Genomic DNA, 18,591 nt, shown 5'->3' on the forward strand with positions numbered 1-18,591 from the left:
AATACAGGTTGACAATCAAAAATCCGGATCCTTCAGTTTCCCGGCATGAATTTTGGATCGCATTTTCAATACAGGGACTGCAGTACACTGTTTGGCCACTGATGTTTTGATGGTGCTGTTCTCCATACACAGCTGTTAGGTCTTGCTTGCTACACTAAATACACGTTGAGACGTCCCTGCTACCTGGAACTGTGCCAGATGTTCGCGGGTGCTGCGAGAGGAAGCCTGGTCTGCTTTCCCTATTTTTTAACAATGGTCTACTATAAAGGCAACACAGGGATTGTGATTTAGTGATATTAATTTGACAGTTTCTGATATTATTCAAAGGTGCATTTGGCCTGCATTTTGTTTTCTTCTCATCTGCATTTGCCTGCATTAAGGAGGTTTTTCATGCCCCTAGGCTTGAATGGGAATGCAAAACCCATTTGAAAAGAAAAAATACATTGACACAGGCCCTAGTAAAGACCTTTTGCTTTTAAAAAGACCTTTGGCATTGTACCTAGAGCATAAGTTAACACAAAAGACAAAGGAGTTAAATATATTCAATAAACATGAATGTTTCTTTAAAAATATTTAATGCTGGAACCGTCCCTCAATTAGAAATATAAGCACCCTCAAGGTAACAACACTGGAAATAATTTTGATTTTAAAAATTAAAGTTTTGTGTGTGAAGAAGAATAATTCTACCAGGTAAAATACTTTCTGTGAAGTACTTTGATATTTGCTTTTCAAATCCCACACTAGTAAGTCTTTGAAGTTGCCTAAAGGTTAACTTTATGTTAATGACAATTCTTAGGGCAGTTTTATTAGGTGTTTTCACTGTAACTTAGTAGTTACAGAATATTGGTGCTGCCTGGCTGTGGTAATATTCGGGTTCATGTCTCACACATATCTTGAAGGTGATTTCTATACAAGCTACATTTTATCCTGAATTTTACTTGATTACATTATTCCCACAAATGGGACCCCTTTCCAAGTACTGATCCTTAACAATGGGATGATTCTTCGAAGAGGTGACTTACTAGAAAATACATATATGAATGGTGGGTTTTTCAAATTGCCAATACACATTAGTTTAGAATCTTCGACTGGTATGTTATAAAAATCTTGTTAGATGCCTGCTGATTTTCATCGTTGCTAGAAGTATCTTCCATGCTCCTTCCTGCTCAGTCTGTTATGTAAGCACAAATATTCACTCAAGGCAAAGCTTGCTTAGAGAGCTGACCACAAATACCGACTAATGAGAGCAGTTGTATTGTGCAACCATGTCTCGATATGTTCAGTCTAAAGTAGAAGTGCAGTTTGGCATATTTATGCTATGAAAACCTTTCTCCCATCATCTTATAGGCCATATAATTATCCTACATGCCTCTGTGTCAAATCAATGTTATCTGTGTGAAAAGCAAAAATTTGGGTAATTTCACAGTACAGTAATTTTGGATGCAGTCATATTGCACTGGTTAACTCCTGTTCAGAGCTAGAAATCTACATGCGAAAAATAAACCATTTTTTTTCTCTGTATCTCCTGCCAGCTCAGCCTCTGTAAAAAGTGAAACCAATATATTTGTTTGGAAGTTTTCCTGGTATTATACATTAATAATATTACCTCAACTCGCACCTTACATGTATTTGTTAACTGTAACCAAAGTGCTTGACTACACTGATGTTGTAAGTAATATTTACCATCCATTTTTTGTATGCTCAGAATTGCAGGCTTTACATGAAATGGTTCAGCAGAAGGTGGTGACGTTGCTCAGTGACCCAGAGAACATAGTAAAGCAGACGTTAATGGAAAATGGAATCACCAGGCTTTGTGTGTTTTTTGGTCGACAAAAAGCTAATGATGTTCTTCTTTCCCATATGATCACTTTCCTTAATGATAAAAATGATTGGCACCTCAGGGGAGCGTTTTTTGACAGCATTGTAGGTATGTACATGAACATAAACGTGAATAAAGTATTTGGCCTTAAAGCAGAAATAAATAAAAAAACAAAAAAACATCACTTTTACTTCCGCAGATTCCTTAATTCCGGCGGAGGTTTGCTGGTTTCCTGCTTTTGCCTATGTCAACTGATCTCGCACTGTGCAGACGCGAGATTGGGTGTGTAGTTGGGGGAAAAAGAGTGCTGATCTCACTGTGCATGCAGGGTTGTATACCCCTTTCTGTAAAGTAAACATTTTACTATCAGTCAGCTTTAAGAGATCTAAAGTAAAGACGTATATGTATGTTTTTGCAAACTTCACCTTTGTTTTAAATTTTTATAGAATTTTTTACTTTCTGTTGGCTTCCTTGTTTCTTTATAATTATTTCTTTTTAGCTGTTATTTTGTAGTCTAGTTTGCTATTGTGTTTTTGAACTACCATACCCATCGTCTATTCTCTTTTTTTTCTCAATAACCTCCCTGTGTTTGTAAATTTTTTTTACTGAGTACATTCCACTTAGATATTATTTCCCTCCCCTCTTTTATCCTTCAGGTTTTAATGAGGTAATCATTGTAGTTTTTTCTTAGGGTTATTCACTACAAGATATATTTAATAGATTTGACTAGCCTTTCCCAACCTTTTTAACAGAGAGGAATCTTTGAAATAACTTTCAGGTCTTAGGGAACTCCTAACCTTAATAACTATATCCTCATCTCACTGTTAAACCACTATCTATTCTACTGCATAGTGCTTCAATTGGGTGGCGGTTGTGAGGAAGAGCTCTTGGCTACATATGGGCTCTCCAGGTTACCTGGTACCTGTACACCCACTGATACTTGTGTGGCTACCTTTACTATGCAAGACGGCTTTAGTTTCAAATGTGGTTTAATACTTAAATACAAGGCTGCCTGCAGGGTCCTAAACAAAACCTGGGATGAACACTTTTTTTGTACAAAAGGCTGTCTCGTCAATACAGATTTTCTGTCTACTTGCTAAACGTGTGAGATTTAATTTAAAAATTTTTGCAAATGTGAAGAAAGATTATTAGTCTGACAGAGAAATAGAAGGAAGATTACAGTTTTACAGCATATTTGTGATACGTAATAAGGAAAGATAGTGTATACAAGTTTTCTTTCCTACAGGAGTAAACATTCATATGAAACGTTCACTTCTTCAGACTGTTTTGCTAATGTCTATAGGTAGTTTAACTTTAGAACCTATTAACCTACCATTGCTGATAGTATTTTATAAATTGACACTATATACCGATATATTATGTGTAGATATTATGGCAAAGAATGGGTGAGAGTGTGCAGCCCTTTAAAAGCATATATTATTTTAAACAGTTGACTCATATAAGCGGTACAGTCAAAATGTTTATAATCGTTAGAAATCAACACATCTTTTCAGTGGAAAAAAATATTTTACTTGCATGCATCACCAGCACATTTCTGAATCTAAAGGAAGATTGTGATGGAACTTCACAATGGAACTTTCAGCTTTATGAAAATGGTATTGCACAGCTCATATGAGAGTGGCCAGATTTATTTTACGATCCATGATATTTAGTGAGATATTTGCTCATGCAAGGTTGCTATATTCTCTTCTTTATTTGCCTTCAGGTCAAATATTTCTCCTTAGTCACATGCTTCAGAACTAACAAAGCTTGGTGTTGTTATCCAGTTGTGCAAACCTAAGCTCAGGGGAAATATTTTGAAAATGATTTGTACACCAATCATAGCTGGATTGTGCAACCATATTGATCTTTTATTTTTAATTATTTTGTTCATTTCTACAGGAGTTGCAGCATATGTAGGATGGCAAAGTTCTTCTATCCTAAAACCACTTCTACAGCAAGGGTTGAGTGATGTGGAAGAGTTTGTGATATTTAAGGCCCTGAATGCTCTCACGTGTATGTGCCAACTGGGTCTTCTTCAGAAACCCCACATCTATGAATTCTCTTGTGACATCGGTATGGCCAAGAAAATGTTTAATTAACCTGTAATTTTAAAACTGGTAAAAATATCAGTGAGCATTGAATTGTTTTTTTACAAAGACTAAAGATTTTAGTTTCAATTTTGCTTTTAAAAATTGATCATCTTTTATGAAACTTTCAATGGTGCCTTTAGAGCAGCGGTCGCCACCCACTGGTCTGCGAGAAAATTTTGGTGGTCCGCCGCTCTGGCCTGTGCACCCCCCAGCGGGGTCAGAAGAAGGACCCTCCATGGGGGCGCATTGGTCAAAGCTGCGGACCATGTTCCCATATGGACACATCCACCCAGTCTCCCATCGCAGGTCTGAGCATGGGCTGGTTCTGGCATCATGACGTCACTATGTTGGAAGTTTCTCATCCTTTGAGCGACACAGGGCTCCCTGTGTTATGCGTGGTACGGATTCTGTTCATTTAGTGGTTCGTAGTTCTGAATATGTTGGTAGCCATTGATTTAGAGAGCAGTAAAACCTAAGATCAAACATGAGCTTTTGGGCCTGATTTATTAAAGATCTCCAAGGCTGGAGAAGATACACTTTCATCAGTGAGGTTGGTTGATCCAGCAAACCTGGAATGGATCTAGTCCAGGATTGAAAAATTTGCTAACAAATTTATAATTACTTTGAAGAAATCTATTCCAGGTTTGCTGGATCACCCAGCTTCAATGATGAAACTGTATCCTCTCAAGCCTTGGAGAGCATTATAAAATCAGGCCTCATGTGTTTAGACTGTACACATATGTTCTCAGGCATGTTTGTTTTTGATTTTTCTTATTTTCTTTATAATATAAATGTATGTAATATAAACATGTGATTATTCTTACTTGATATTGATTTTTTTGTAGCTCCTTTTTTGTGCCATCCAAACTTGTGGATACGTTATGGAGCGGTGGGGTTTATTACTACAGTAGCTCAGCAGTTAAATATTGCTGATGTTTACTGTAAATTGATGCCCTACCTTCATCCTTTTATTACTCAACCTATAATTCAGGTATGTCTGCAGCACAGTACCACATTGTGTACAATGGTTTATATCCATCCATGACGACTTTCTAACAAAAGTTATCACAAATGAATAGCAGAAAATTAACAGAAAAGATCAAATTAAATTACACACATGCAAATATTAAGCAATGTTTTGAGTTTAATTTTTTTGTTTGAATGTTTTGCACTTTTTTCTTTTCTTTTGACCAGAATGTTGTTCTCTCAGATTGTCTCACCAATCTGATCTAACCCTGCCATGGAAGTTAAGATTTAATGTAGATAGAGGCGAAATTGTGCAGCACAGGCATAAAGTGTTACATAAAGGCATTTTTTTTAGTTTTGAATTGAGTTCAAAAGGGTCAAAACTTTTGCTAGGCTTTTAAATACTGTCTTTGTACTTACTTGGGATATTGTCCTCTTTTTTTACCTGTGATTATTGTCAACAGGACTGAAATTGTGGAAACATTTGGATTTGCCAGACATAGGGGGTAAATCTTGCAATGGAGACATTAGCTTTAGTGACAACTACTTTAGAGAGGATGTACATTTGGAGTGTTTCCTCTCCGTACTGTGTCTTGACAGGGGAAATAAATAGAAATATCTCCAGTAGAAAAAAGACCATAAAAAAATAAAATAAAAAAAAAACTTAGATACACCTAAAGTACAGGTAAAAGATTCTGTATACCAGTATAGACAAGTACCAAAACCAGTTACTAATGTGATGTACAGGCTTTGTAGATACTAATAATATATAAAATAAAAATACTTATTTTTATTAAAAAATAAAATAAAACAGAAAGCTTTTTACCTTTCTGACTGAGCCCAATCCCTTCTTTATGTCTTACATGCGCCTCTTGCAGACAATGCAGACTGACAACACTAAAACCTCTTCCCCCTGCAACATTTTTATCTTACTGTAGGAGACAGAAAAAATTTATGAGCTTTTAAAATGCTTTAATGCATGCAAGTTCTTTCCAAGTTTATTTAAAAACTTTATTATTTTCCGTTTTATTCATCTTTATTATTCATAACAGATAGACAAGGAAATTGTTCTCTTGAGTGTGCTAAAAGAGCCTGTAAGCCGCTCAATTTTTGATTATGCCCTGCGTTCAAAGGACATTGCAAGCCTCTTTAGACATCTCCAGATGCGTCAGAAAAAGAGGAACGGCACTCTTCTTGAGTGTCCTCCACCTGAAGATCCAGCAATTGCTCAGCTTTTGAAGAAGCTTTTGTCACAGGTATGAGAATGTTGAGTGTTTGTTTTTTTTTTCCAGAATATATTTACTTCTTTTCACAGACTAACTTCTTTTAACTCCTTTCTTCTTTTTATTGGTATTTGCTGTGGGGAAATCAGAAAACTCATATATTTTGTTTAAATGTATATTAGACAATATTTTGGTTTTCTTTGTACCATCATTTAGGCTTGATATAGAAGGTAAGATGTCAAAGGCCTCTAAAGATTTGTGTACATGTCATATTGCCTTTTAAGATGGAATCCCTTCCACAAAGCAGATCTAGACCTAAAAAAAGTTACTAAAAAAGGTGTCCAGATTGGGTTCCAATTTATTATGAACCCACTCCGTTTTCTCAATGTAAAGCAAACAATGGTTACTTTTGTCTAAAATTATCCTTGTACCCTTTATCAATGTTTTTTTCTGTGGTCACGTGGCTGCACAGCCACAGTTAATGTCCTTTTCTGAAGTTACATTCTCTCCCTGTGTACTTTGCATAGTATATTTGTGAAATCCAAAAGTCATGGCTAAATAATGAGTTCAGGAGATATAGTCACACCATGTGAAGGTATGTGTTCATGTGTCTGTGAAGTGTCAAGACAGAGATGCAAAAGTTTAAACATTTTATAACTGCTGTTCTATATCTATGTATTCTTTTAATCTGTTAATCATTTTCAGAGACGGTCCCTCTTTTTAAAACATTTCTTCCTCCATGACCCTCTATTTGGTCTGCAGAAAAAATGTTCTATATACTATATTATTGGCCATTTTGTAAGGTTAAAAGTAATGTTATGTAGAAAAAAGTACCATTGATTAAAAAAAATAAAAATATTTTTTCCATAACTGGGGATGTAATTGGGGGTAAAAAGCATTGCAGCCGTTTTATTTTTTTTTTATCCAACCAAACAAACATGCATGACTTCACAAACCCTATTTGATTTGCATGTTTTCTTTTAATTTAATGAATGTGGTAAAGCTCTCCTGACTTTGACCATCCAAATCATGTCCAAACACAAAGCATTTTTTTACATTTCCTTGTAATTGGTTATTCTTTGCAAAATCAATTTTAGCATTTTTCTTATTCACCTTATTTTCTTTATTCCAGGGGATGACAGAGGAAGAAGAAGATAAACTTTTAGCCTTGAAAGATTTTATGTTAAAGTCCAACAAAGCCAAGGCAAATGTAGCTGATCAGAGTCACTTGCATGAGAGTGCCCTAAAAGGGGTGATTGATTTGCAGATGCTGGGCATCAGTGGAAGGCATGCGGATCTTGGGAAAACAAAGTTAGACACTGAAGATAAACGCAGTAAGTAATAAAAGCAGCTCTAAATGTTACTTAAATGATAAGTGAACAATAAAATAGTGTTTCCAATAAACTCTGCCTCGGAGTAACCCCAAGCTATCTTTACATTGTTTAAATACATAAGCACACTGTAACTAGCAGTGGTACCACCACGCTCTCTGATTTAGAAAGCCTTGTGGTTTGGAATCACAAAAAAAAACAAAAACTTTAGTAATAGTTCAGGTTAACACTGTAGTTGCAGTTTCCATCTTATTTTATTCTTCTAGTCTATATTTTTATGAGACCAATAAATGTCACAAATTATCGGAGTATTTCAGTAGTCTATTAGGGATGTCCCAGGAGCAGAATGGATATTGAGAGGATAATACCTCTAGATTAGTTTATCCATCTACATATCTCTTTTAGTTCCATTGTGTTTTCTTTTTTTCCACAAATATCTTTACTCTGCTGATCCAATGTGTATATTTCTTCAACTGCAGTGAAATTGTTTAGGTGAGGAATTTGTTTTTGTTCTGACACCTAGAAGGCAATTAGATCCTCACTTTAATGATTTCAGTGCTTTGTGTAAATCACACCAACTGTGTTTTCTCTTCAGCAAGAAAACATGTGAAGCAAGATTCCAATGTGAATGAAGAATGGAAGAGTATGTTTGGTGCTATGGAGCCTGCAAACATGAGTCAAGCTGTAACAAGAACTTTGTCTTCAGCTGACCAGGAAACCACTAAACCCCTCCGCTCAGAGTCTTCTGCAGCAATTAATGCTCCATTGTCTTCCTCTCCCCAGGTAATTAGTTTAAAAACTTTTAGTAACAGAATCTTGACAAAATAGTCCACCAAACATAAATGAGATTAGTTTATGTTTATAATTTTTAACAAAATTCAAATATTAGTATGTACAAACTCCAGGAATTTAAATTTATTGGAAATATATCAATAGTAGTTACAATTTGCAACACCCCTATACTATGCTGTTTTCATAACCTTCGGATGTGGGACTACTTAGGAAACTATGCTTACCCTTTTCAATCAATTGTTCTCGCGTTTCCTCCATTGAAAATAACAATATTTTAAATATTATAATAACAAATGATTGAAACCATAATGATTTTCAAACATATTGCAATTTTCCCTCCTTCTAGTCATCAGAAGGAACAGGTATCCAATCAAGGCGTCCAACCTTGCAGATCTACACAAGCACATCTCAACCATCAGCTTTTCAAATCCGAATGACCACTTGTAAAACTGAACTTCAACAACTAATACAGCAGAAGCGAGAGCAGTGCAATGCTGAGAGGTTAGCCAAGTACATGATGGAGACTGCTGAGTGGGAGAGTAAACCACCACCAACCGGTATGTAGAAAACATTTCATCAGGTCAAGAACAAGAAGATTCTTGTAATGTACAGTTATCTTCTGTGCTATCAAATGTTTGCCTGTTCAGCAATTCCTGTATCATGTTCAGGTTAAAATTGTTTACTAGATACATTTTAATAATAGGCAAGACCTTATTAACTTGCTAAAAAAATTAAAATTTGTAATCCTATTGCAATTTTTAAATGTTTATTAAAGGATCATATCATAGTCCCAAATTTTAAAGCTAAGCAGGACCTCTCCACTAGCTCTGCTTATTATTTTACTTATGTTGCTCAATAGCATTATAGTTTTTTATTTACCACGGATGTTTACTTGTTTTAAGTGTTTGAGTATTGCAGATTAGTTATATGCATGCTGTCTTTTTAGGATGGCATCCTAAAGGCTTGCTTGTGGCACACTTACATGAACACAAGGGCCCTGTAAACAGAATTCGGGTCTCTGATGAACATTCCATTTTTGCTACTTGCTCAAATGATGGAACAGTAAAAATCTGGAACAGTCAAAAGATGGAGGGAAAAACCACAACCACAAGGTATAATCAGCAGAGTGAATGTTCAGAGTTATCATAACTTCTAAAAACTAGCCAGGTCTGCTTCAATGCTCCCTTTGTGTTCATACATTTGTTTCAAGATATCATGGTAATCAAAATGAAACAGGCAGAAAAAAGGTAGTACAATCACTTTTTTAAAACCATTTGGACTTGACTAAAGTATTTTAAATGTATATGTCAGACTTGTCAGACAACGTGTACAATTTAAGAAAAAAGTTCAAATGCAGCCAGTCATTTCACTCTGCTTTAAATATTTATTTTAATCCTTATCATGTATGTGTATCTTTAGTTATTACCAAATAGGAATCTTGTTTATTCTGTAGTTGCTTTGTGTTTGTATATAGCATTTATGTTATCTTGTGTTTTTTGTGCTTGCTGACCTGGTTGCAATGAATATTGAAATTCCTATTTTCTGACATAGGTCAATATTGACTTATTCTCGCATCGGCGGGCATGTGAAGACAGTGACATTTTGCCAGGGATCGCATTACTTAGCCGTGGCTTCTGATAATGGCAATATTCAACTTCTTGGGATTGAAACCTCAAAACCACCCAAGTCTCCAAAAATTCATGCACTTCAAAGCAGGTATAAAAGTTTTAGAATTGATTAGCAGTTCAACTATAATTACAAATGATGCAAGCCTTCTATGTGTTACAAAAGATGTACCGTATTTTTCGGACCATAAGACGCACTTTTTTCCCCCCAGAAGTGGGGGGAAAAAGTCCCTGCGTCTTATGGTCCAAATGTATCAAAATGTATCCTTCCCAGCTGCTGTCCCGTCCCCCCTCTGCCTTTTCTCCTGTCTCCAGCGCGGCCAGAGTGACTGTGTCTCCTGTATCTTGCTCCCGGCGTCCTCCCACTCTCAGCATGATTGGCTGACAAAGTCATGCTGGGAGCATTCTCCCAACATGACTGTCAGCCAATCATGCTGAGAGTGTTCCCTGAATCACTCACAGCACACATAGTAAAATCACATATACGTACACAACACAAACACAATGTAAACAAATGTTATATTGCAATCCGATTGTCATACATTGTATCACAATCGGATTACAACTGAAAGGAAATACTCACCCAGTGTCCGCAGCTCTGCTTGCTGGTATCTGTAGTGAGATGTACGGTATAGCACATTGCAGAAATCCTGCATTGTACGTGCATCTCTCCGGAGATACGAGCAGCTGCAGCTTCCAGCCTGTGCCTGTGTCTCTGTGTGAGGCACGCAGGAAAATCCCCCCCCCCCCCCTCACATCACTCGGAGGATGAGTCATCTTCCAGTGATGTGATTGGTGATGTATGGGGGTGTGTCAGGGAGGGAAATTTAAAGGCAGAGTACGATGTAATCTGCTTCTAAATGGTTTTTACAGTACAAAAACACCACACAACATAAAAATAAAAGTACCGCACATTTTTAATTTTATTTTTAGATTACATTGTTGTCTATTATTTCATTATTGTTTTAAATTATTATTTATATTTATGTATTATATTATAATTTATGATTTTAATATAATAAATAAATATAATTATCATACCTGGGAGTTAATCCTAAGAATTACAAGCCCACAATACAAACAAAAATTTCTATGCAAAAAAAAAAAATAGGATAGGATTTTATTAAAAGTACATTTTTTTTTTTTACATGATTGTGTGTTTCAAACATTTTTTATATTCATGATATCTACTAGACCCTTGTTCGGACATATTTCTGTAACTTACAGGTCTAAAATGTAAAAAAAAAAAAATTTCATGAAAAACAGTGTAACGCTTTTGGTACAGAAATCCAGACCTTAGTGTAACGCCCAGGAGGTTAATGTCTTTTGTTATAAAAGCAGAATTAAAGGGGCATTAACCCCTGTTTGTTTACCTGTCGTTTATAGGTAGGTAAGCAGAGAGGGGGTTTGGGCAATGAAAGCGCCCTAATACTTACAGATTCCATGATCCAAAGGGGTCCTGGTCCAGTACCGGATGCCCCGACATGGACGAGGCTTGCTGTTTGGTCCACCTTGATGGCGTCCTACGGAGTTCACAGAAGAAGCTCCAAAGATTTCCTGGAACCCAAAGCTGTCCCTCGTCATCCAATCAGTGAGCGACGTGGGACACGTGATGACGTCACTGCACTGTGAGGAACTGAGCTTTCTAGATTCTGACTCTAGCAATGAGGAGTTCTTGGGGTTCTCATACGAGCAGAACCTTTACCGTAAATCTTCAACTTTATTCTTTTTTATTACTGAAGTCTCTCGTTATTGTGTTTTACAGTAATTTTGTCTTTTGCTGACTTTGTTAATAATGGTTTTAAATGCTGCTGTTTACTTTACAGGGTTTATTACATGTGTTTATGACTGTGATGTTGGTTTTTAATGCACATAAAATATTTTAGGACACTATTTGTTTCAGAATCTTTTTTTTCTTCATTTCCTTTCTCTAAAAAACTGGTGCGTCTTATGGTCCAGTGCGTCTTATGGCCTGAAAAATACGGTACATTTATAGATCAAGAAGAATATTTAAAAAGCCTACTCAGAAATGTATTGAATAGCATCCCCTCCCTCTTTGAAACATTTTAAAAAAACCCTATACTATACAGTTTATATCTGTCCTAAAGACAGAACAGACCGCAACATTGAGAGAAATACCCTTTTAAGCAGTTGTCTACCTAGCAGTTTTCTCCTCTTGATTTTTACATTTTTCCTCACTTTCGGTCTTGGGGACAATAGTGACCCAAACAAAGACGAATGGTAATTCAACACAGTGTGGTCACAGTCATCAATTAAAGCTTAAAACAACTGCTAATCCACTCCATTATTATTATTATTATTATTATCATTTGTATTATTATTTTAAAGCTAAAAGAACCTTTGATTGGGTGCACTTTTTAAAAAAAAAAATGTATTTTTTTTTTAAATAATATTATTAAATTTTTTCAAACATTGTGGTGTACTTTGACAACTTCATCCTGTCAACTTCAGCAGTCAATTTGCATCTCTCTGTTTGAGGCAGTAGTTGAAATAAAAGGTTTGTTTGTAAACACAACCTGTGTTCACCAATTACTGATTGGCTGTCATGGTGATGATATAACTGGGAACAAATGCTGATTGGTGGCAGAGCAAGCTGTTCGCTAGTAATGAGTATAAATGCATTTTCATAGTTCTACAGATTTAAGTTGAGAATAGGTTAATGACTGTTGAAAAAAGCTTTGAAAATAATTAGGCATATTTAAGTCGCAGGTACTTTACTACTAAAAAAAAAAAAAAAAAAAAGATTTGTTTTTATACATACTTTAATCTTAGCTATAACACTGTAATCCCTTTCAACTAGCCCCCATGCTGTTCACTGAGTGTAGTTCCTAAAATGTACAGTGCCAAATGTTTTAGTTCTCTCTCTGCTTTCCTTTTTCACTAAATTTAATACTGAATCTTCATGGTGCCTGGAATTTTGTTTTGTTTTTTTTTTGTTTGTTTGTTAGTTTGTTTTAGTGACACTTTCTGCCATTGTGACTTTACAAAAAAGTTGCTTATTCCATCCACTTATTGAAATACTGCTCTTATTGGACTTATTGGACCTAGAGGAAGCACCTTCTTTTGAAAGCTACACAGGACTCTATCTTCACTCCATTCTTACTCCCCTACAGGCAGTGACTTAATCACTTGGTTGTCCATCATTCACTTACTACTTGCTGTTAGTAGTTTTTAGGTATTGCAGGCCTTGCATCATACATACAGAGTTCTAGTTTCCAGTACATCATATGGTTACAAAATGTTGGCAATAGATACAGAAAATTCAATACCACAGCTAAAGTGACTCTAGTTGACACTTCAATAATGGCTCTGGGGCCACCTGAATTGCACCTTCTAACGTTGCTGACATCGTCAGCCAGGAAGCATGTTCTCTGTTTTTAGGTCTATACTGTCTTCAGAGTCCTTGGCTCTGTTGGTTGTATAAGCTGTCTAAATTGAGCCTAGTGTATGAAAACCAAAAGTTAAAAATAAAAGTTGTGTTGCTCAAATCAACTACATTTCAGTTCCTATTATTTCCACAATAGATTTTCTATACTGGAATACATTTTGTCCTTTGTTGTCATTCCCTCCTGTTCTTCAATGTGCAATTTTTTTTTTTTTTTGAAATTTTTTGTATTGTCTAGGACATTGGATCTACAAGAGGATGGTTGTGTAGTGGATATGCATCAGTTCAATTCAGGATCCCAGTCTGTGCTTGCCTTTGCCACAGTTAATGGTACCTTGGTAGGCTGGGATCTGAGATCCAACACGAATGCCTGGACTTTGAAGCATGACCTGCGCTTAGGACTCATAACTTCATTTGCTGTAGATATTCACCAGTGCTGGCTGTGTATTGGTAAATCTACTTTTTGCATTTCACTTGTTAAGCTTAAATCCAGCCAATATTTTGTTTTCAGTTAGAGTGGGCATAAGTAAAGCTTCTTTCTGCCTGGTTTTATTTCTTGGTAAATTACATTGTGTAAGAATTGCTACTAATCTATGCTCCCATTATGTTTGTTTATTTATTCCCACTCCTCCATATCCATATTTGTGTCAAAAAACAATCCATACACGTTAAGAAGTTTATTAGAACAACAAATATCAATAATGTATAAAGCAAAACAAAAAAAAATATGTACAAAAAACATTAAAAGCGGGAAAACCAAATACTTGTATTACAAAGATGGTAAAAATGTAGTATAGTGTATTGAATGTTCCCATTTCACTTAACATGATACTCTTTAATATATTAATGATATTAGTATTTGCTATTCATATATTGATACCAATACATCTGTTTGGTTTAGCTGTAACATGTTATGTGGAAACAGGCATACTTCCTTAGACACAGATTCAAACATCCACAACTTAAGTAAGATAAAATAAATACAGCAATCATTACTGCATGTGTTCCCATCAAGTAAAAACAGTGTGCCCAGTATTAAAGTGTTCATCTCTGTCAAAGATTACCTATAGTATACATCACTAAAGATAGTGAACTTTTCTTAGATAGCATCTCTTATAATGTCTCTTAAGACCAGTTCTTGGTGTGTGCTGGTGTATGCTTCAAGCCAGGTGCCATCCAGAACCACTATCTGTAGGATGGTGTATAATATGGGTACTGTGATACTTTTAGTGGGATATTTCTTCACCCTGTCCATATGACACCAGGGTATGAATTAGGGAAAGGCTGTCATCAGGATCAGCAATATAAATATTGTCAGAAATTCTAAACCTCACTTCCTCCATAGTAGGGACGGAGCTAGGGATAAAAACCTTAAAATAGACTTTACCCTTTTCTTTAGTGGCTGGAGTTGTGCCTAGATGTTTTTTTTTCTACCATATGATTTACAATTGTTAACTTAAATTTTTTTTCTTGATAATTACATCAGAGATGTTTTGCCTGTAGTATATGTTTGTTATTTAATGGCTACAACATTTTGTTTTCTTGTATAAGGCACTAGCAGTGGAACCATGGCATGCTGGGATATGAGGTTCCAGTTACCAATCTCCAGCCATACTCATCCAGCACGAGCAAGAATTCGACGCCTTTTGATGCATCCTTTGAGCATGCATACAATGTATCAGTCCTGGGTGATAGCAGGTAGGTACTGTGCTTTTGTTACATATGTATACTGTTATACTAGTAATAATACTCTGATGTCAACAGTTTTTCACTGAAAAGTCTTTCTGTAGCCGCATAGTATAATTAAAAGTACTTATATTCTTGCAAGTATGGATAGTTTCCTTGATGTGTTTCCAAATTAAAATTATTTCACAATTTGACAGAATTATATTTTTAAGCTTTGAAATATATTCTGTTTCCACAAAGAGCTCATTTTCAGCTTGACCAGCTTTGTAGATTTACTATTTGGGACACGTTGACTAATATTCTGTGTATTTGACAAATAATTGTTTTTGTCTGCACCCCCATCTGCTTGGTATTGACTTTTGCCAATGTATTCAGCAAACGCAGAGACTTTTGGATGTTAGCTATATACATATACTCTTACGTTTTTTTTTTTTTTTTTACATCTGCCTGACAAATGGCTTTAACAGTGTTTAAATTTCTCAGATTTTATTATAAGGGATGCACACAATGTGAGCCCTAAAAAATGTATTTTTGTGTAGGCAACACAAAAAAAAAAAATACACATAATAGAATCCAGCACTAAATTCAGCTCATTATTATGAAGGTGGCAAGAAAAGGTCTAGCCATGAAGATGTTAAAGAATAAATAATTGCTTGTCTTTCCTTTTAAGAAAACCAGTGAACCTCTGTAGATTTTCCAAGGTCATGTTTGAAAATCAACTGTCCAAATAGTTCCTGTGATTTCAAATAAATGCTCTGGCATTCATGCTTTTTGATTTTAATTTCCTGAATGTAATTTGGCATTTATACAATCAGAAGGTCAAGCATAACATTGTGCTGGAGTTAAGGGAACATATGTTGTCCTATTGCACTCTGCTGGGAATTAAATATCTAATCCATTTACTGTACTGCATAATAGCAGTTTCATCACTGACATTGACAAGTTCAGGAAAGTTTCAAGTAGCAGCTAACTGAATGCGGGAGGCTTTGCACTTTAACTGGAGAGACACTAAACAACATACAACAGTACAATTTTTTTTAAAACTTCAAGGCTTTGAATAGTTATTCGTGTGTATGTTGTTTGCAAATGTCTGAGATTGAAAGGTGTATTTTTTTTTTTTTTGGACTAATCAGTTTTTTAACATTTTTTTAAAGCCTAATAACTTACAGTGCATACAGTGGCTTTATACAGTTTAAACTTGCAAGGTTACCGAAAGCTGCAAGAAATACATACTCTTGTCCAAACTACTTGTAAAACCAAATTAATGTTGCCTAACTATTGAGAACCAATGATAAATCTGAGAAGTCAGACTTTAGTTTGCCTAGGTATTAAAGAACAGTAAGGGACAAAATGGACCTGATTTATTGAAGAGATCTCCAAGATTGGTGAAGATTGACTATCATGGGAGAACCTGAATGATCCCGGAATGGGGGGGGGGGGGGGGTTGGTTTTCTTAAAATAATTACCTATTATTTGGAAAATGTTTTCAATCATTGACCAAATCTATTCCAGGTTTGCTGGACCACCTAGGTTCTTCCATGGTAGTGTATCTCCTCCAGTCTTAAAGTGCTATAATAACACAGACCCAATGGGGCCATTCTTCTTTTCTTTTCTGTTAGTCATAGTGTTATACTGGCTAGCAAATGTTGCTTAGGGATAATATTTTCCATATTCATGTAGACTTTAGTTCTTCTTTAGGAAAAGCAGACTAGTAATTGCATTTATTTTCTGTCCCATGTAGCTGTTCAAGGCAATAATGAAGTTTCTATGTGGGACATGGAGACTGGAGACAGACGGTTCACTTTATGGGCTAGCAATGCTCCCCCACTTTCAGAAATGCAGGTACGTATTTTTGCCTGATAATGACACTTTTGCACTAATCATGCATTAGGTGTGACCTACATTCTTATGTACTTCAGCTTGTTATTAACCTCCCTAGTAGTAACCCCGAGAGTGACTTGGGGTAGAAAAAAAGTTGCTACAAGTGGTAACCCCGAGTCACTCACGGGGATGGAACACCTAGGGAAGGTTAGTAAATAGAGCGCTTACCTGATCCGCCGGGGTCCCATGCCGCCCAGCGCCGCGACCTCCGTCTTCTTTCTTCTTCCTGCTTCTGCATCCCATGAGTCACCGGGGGAGTTCCCGGTGACGTCGGTGCGTGTGTACGTCCTGGCTGGGCGGGGCGGGAAATTCAAAATCCATTTGTTTTGCATTCAATACAAAATAACTGTATTGAATGCAATACATTGGATTTTTATGTGTAAAAGCAGAACATTGTTTTCAAGAACATTTATTTTACAGTATATATAAAAGTATGAATATAATGTGTATTTTTTTTTTTTAATTTTTATTTATTTTTTAAATATATAGATTTTTTAATTTATTGTTTTTAAATGATTTTGTGTTTCAAACTTTATTATACTCATACTATTATATTATACTGTAAAATACATCTTCATGAAAAACAATGTACCGCTTTTAGACATATAAAACTGGAAAGAAATGAACCGCTAGTGAGGTTAAAAAATATGGGAGAGGCACAAAATTGTAGTCAATTTACCACATTTACTAATAACTCTGGAGCCCATTATTGAACAAACTCCACAAACATAACAGAAGATGCCATCCCACACTATCTGTGGTTATTTTATTTTATTTATTTATTTTGTTTTTATAATATATATAATGTGTGTGATATATCAATAGTACCCCATAGTATATCCAAGTGAAAGTGTTTAAGACTTAGCCATACGTTTAGAAAGTCTGTTTTGAAACTGTATCTAGGAAATAAAGGGTTAAGCTATATTAGTTTTCCTTTCTGCCATCTAGTATGTTTTGTCCTTTCACCACAGAAAATATTTTACTAGTCAACAATTACTGTTTTCAAAAGACCAAGTAATAGAAATCTCAGTAGCACCTGACCCCTACAGCAATGAACTAAACTCTGCTATTCGCTTCTGTTAACGCTGAGTTGGAGCAGAAAGCATAGGAAATTTCTTTAGGTTAATATCATTCAGCATGGTCTGTGTTGTATTAAAACAACCTGGTATAGTATTAATATAATTTAAACAGGAACGCTACTTCCTTCCAAAGAAGTTGTATATAAAACTTTTATAATTAAATATTTTATATAAAGCCCAACTAACGTCTAAATCAAACAAGCCAGATGTTCAAACCAATCATGAGGAAGAATGAAAATTACAAGCATTACATTTGCAGGTTAAAAAATTCAAATACCCATTGTGTAGCTGTGTTTGTCTGTAACTGTACATCTATCCACAGAGTCAGCACCTCTTGTGCCCTTTGGTTTCCTGTAAACAAATTGAGGCCTTACAGTTGCTCAACAGATACTTAAAGCAGAACTAAACGAAAAAAAAAAAAATCACACTTGTCTTTAATTTCGCAGATCCCTCGATCGAATCCCACGCTGTCCCGGAGCTTTCCTTCTTCCCACTGCGGAAAAAGGGCGCTGCCATCTTCAGCCTTCTTTTGGCTACGTCACCCAAACTTGCACTGCGCAGGTACGAGATCAGGTGTCGTAGCCTGCTGTAAAGAGGGAGAAAAAAAAAAAGAGTGCCAATCTCACTGCTAATGCGTGGGATCAGCATCTTATTTCCCTTGGTGTAGGAAAATGCATCTTCTGCGCAGAG

At 35.8% G+C, this 18,591-nt stretch overlaps 1 protein-coding gene across 2 annotated transcripts in view; it reads left to right on the forward strand.

Annotated features, from left to right (window-relative positions):
• The window catches only part of PIK3R4 (phosphoinositide-3-kinase regulatory subunit 4), a 37,976-nt gene that overhangs the window by 13,191 nt on the left and 6,194 nt on the right, over window positions 1-18,591 (forward strand). For both annotated transcript variants that reach the window (XM_072412332.1, XM_072412331.1), the window contains exons 6-17: window positions 1,706-1,927; window positions 3,722-3,895; window positions 4,758-4,903; window positions 5,931-6,134; window positions 7,234-7,435; window positions 8,028-8,215; window positions 8,571-8,781; window positions 9,171-9,336; window positions 9,776-9,940; window positions 13,494-13,705; window positions 14,807-14,953; window positions 16,683-16,783. In XM_072412332.1, coding sequence (XP_072268433.1) covers window positions 1,706-1,927; window positions 3,722-3,895; window positions 4,758-4,903; window positions 5,931-6,134; window positions 7,234-7,435; window positions 8,028-8,215; window positions 8,571-8,781; window positions 9,171-9,336; window positions 9,776-9,940; window positions 13,494-13,705; window positions 14,807-14,953; window positions 16,683-16,783 — 2,138 coding nt within the window. The remainder of the gene's footprint in view (window positions 1-1,705; window positions 1,928-3,721; window positions 3,896-4,757; window positions 4,904-5,930; window positions 6,135-7,233; window positions 7,436-8,027; window positions 8,216-8,570; window positions 8,782-9,170; window positions 9,337-9,775; window positions 9,941-13,493; window positions 13,706-14,806; window positions 14,954-16,682; window positions 16,784-18,591) is intronic.

Source organism: Pyxicephalus adspersus, chromosome 5, assembly GCF_032062135.1.
Source record: "Pyxicephalus adspersus chromosome 5, UCB_Pads_2.0, whole genome shotgun sequence".
Classification (NCBI taxonomy): domain Eukaryota; kingdom Metazoa; phylum Chordata; class Amphibia; order Anura; family Pyxicephalidae; genus Pyxicephalus; species Pyxicephalus adspersus.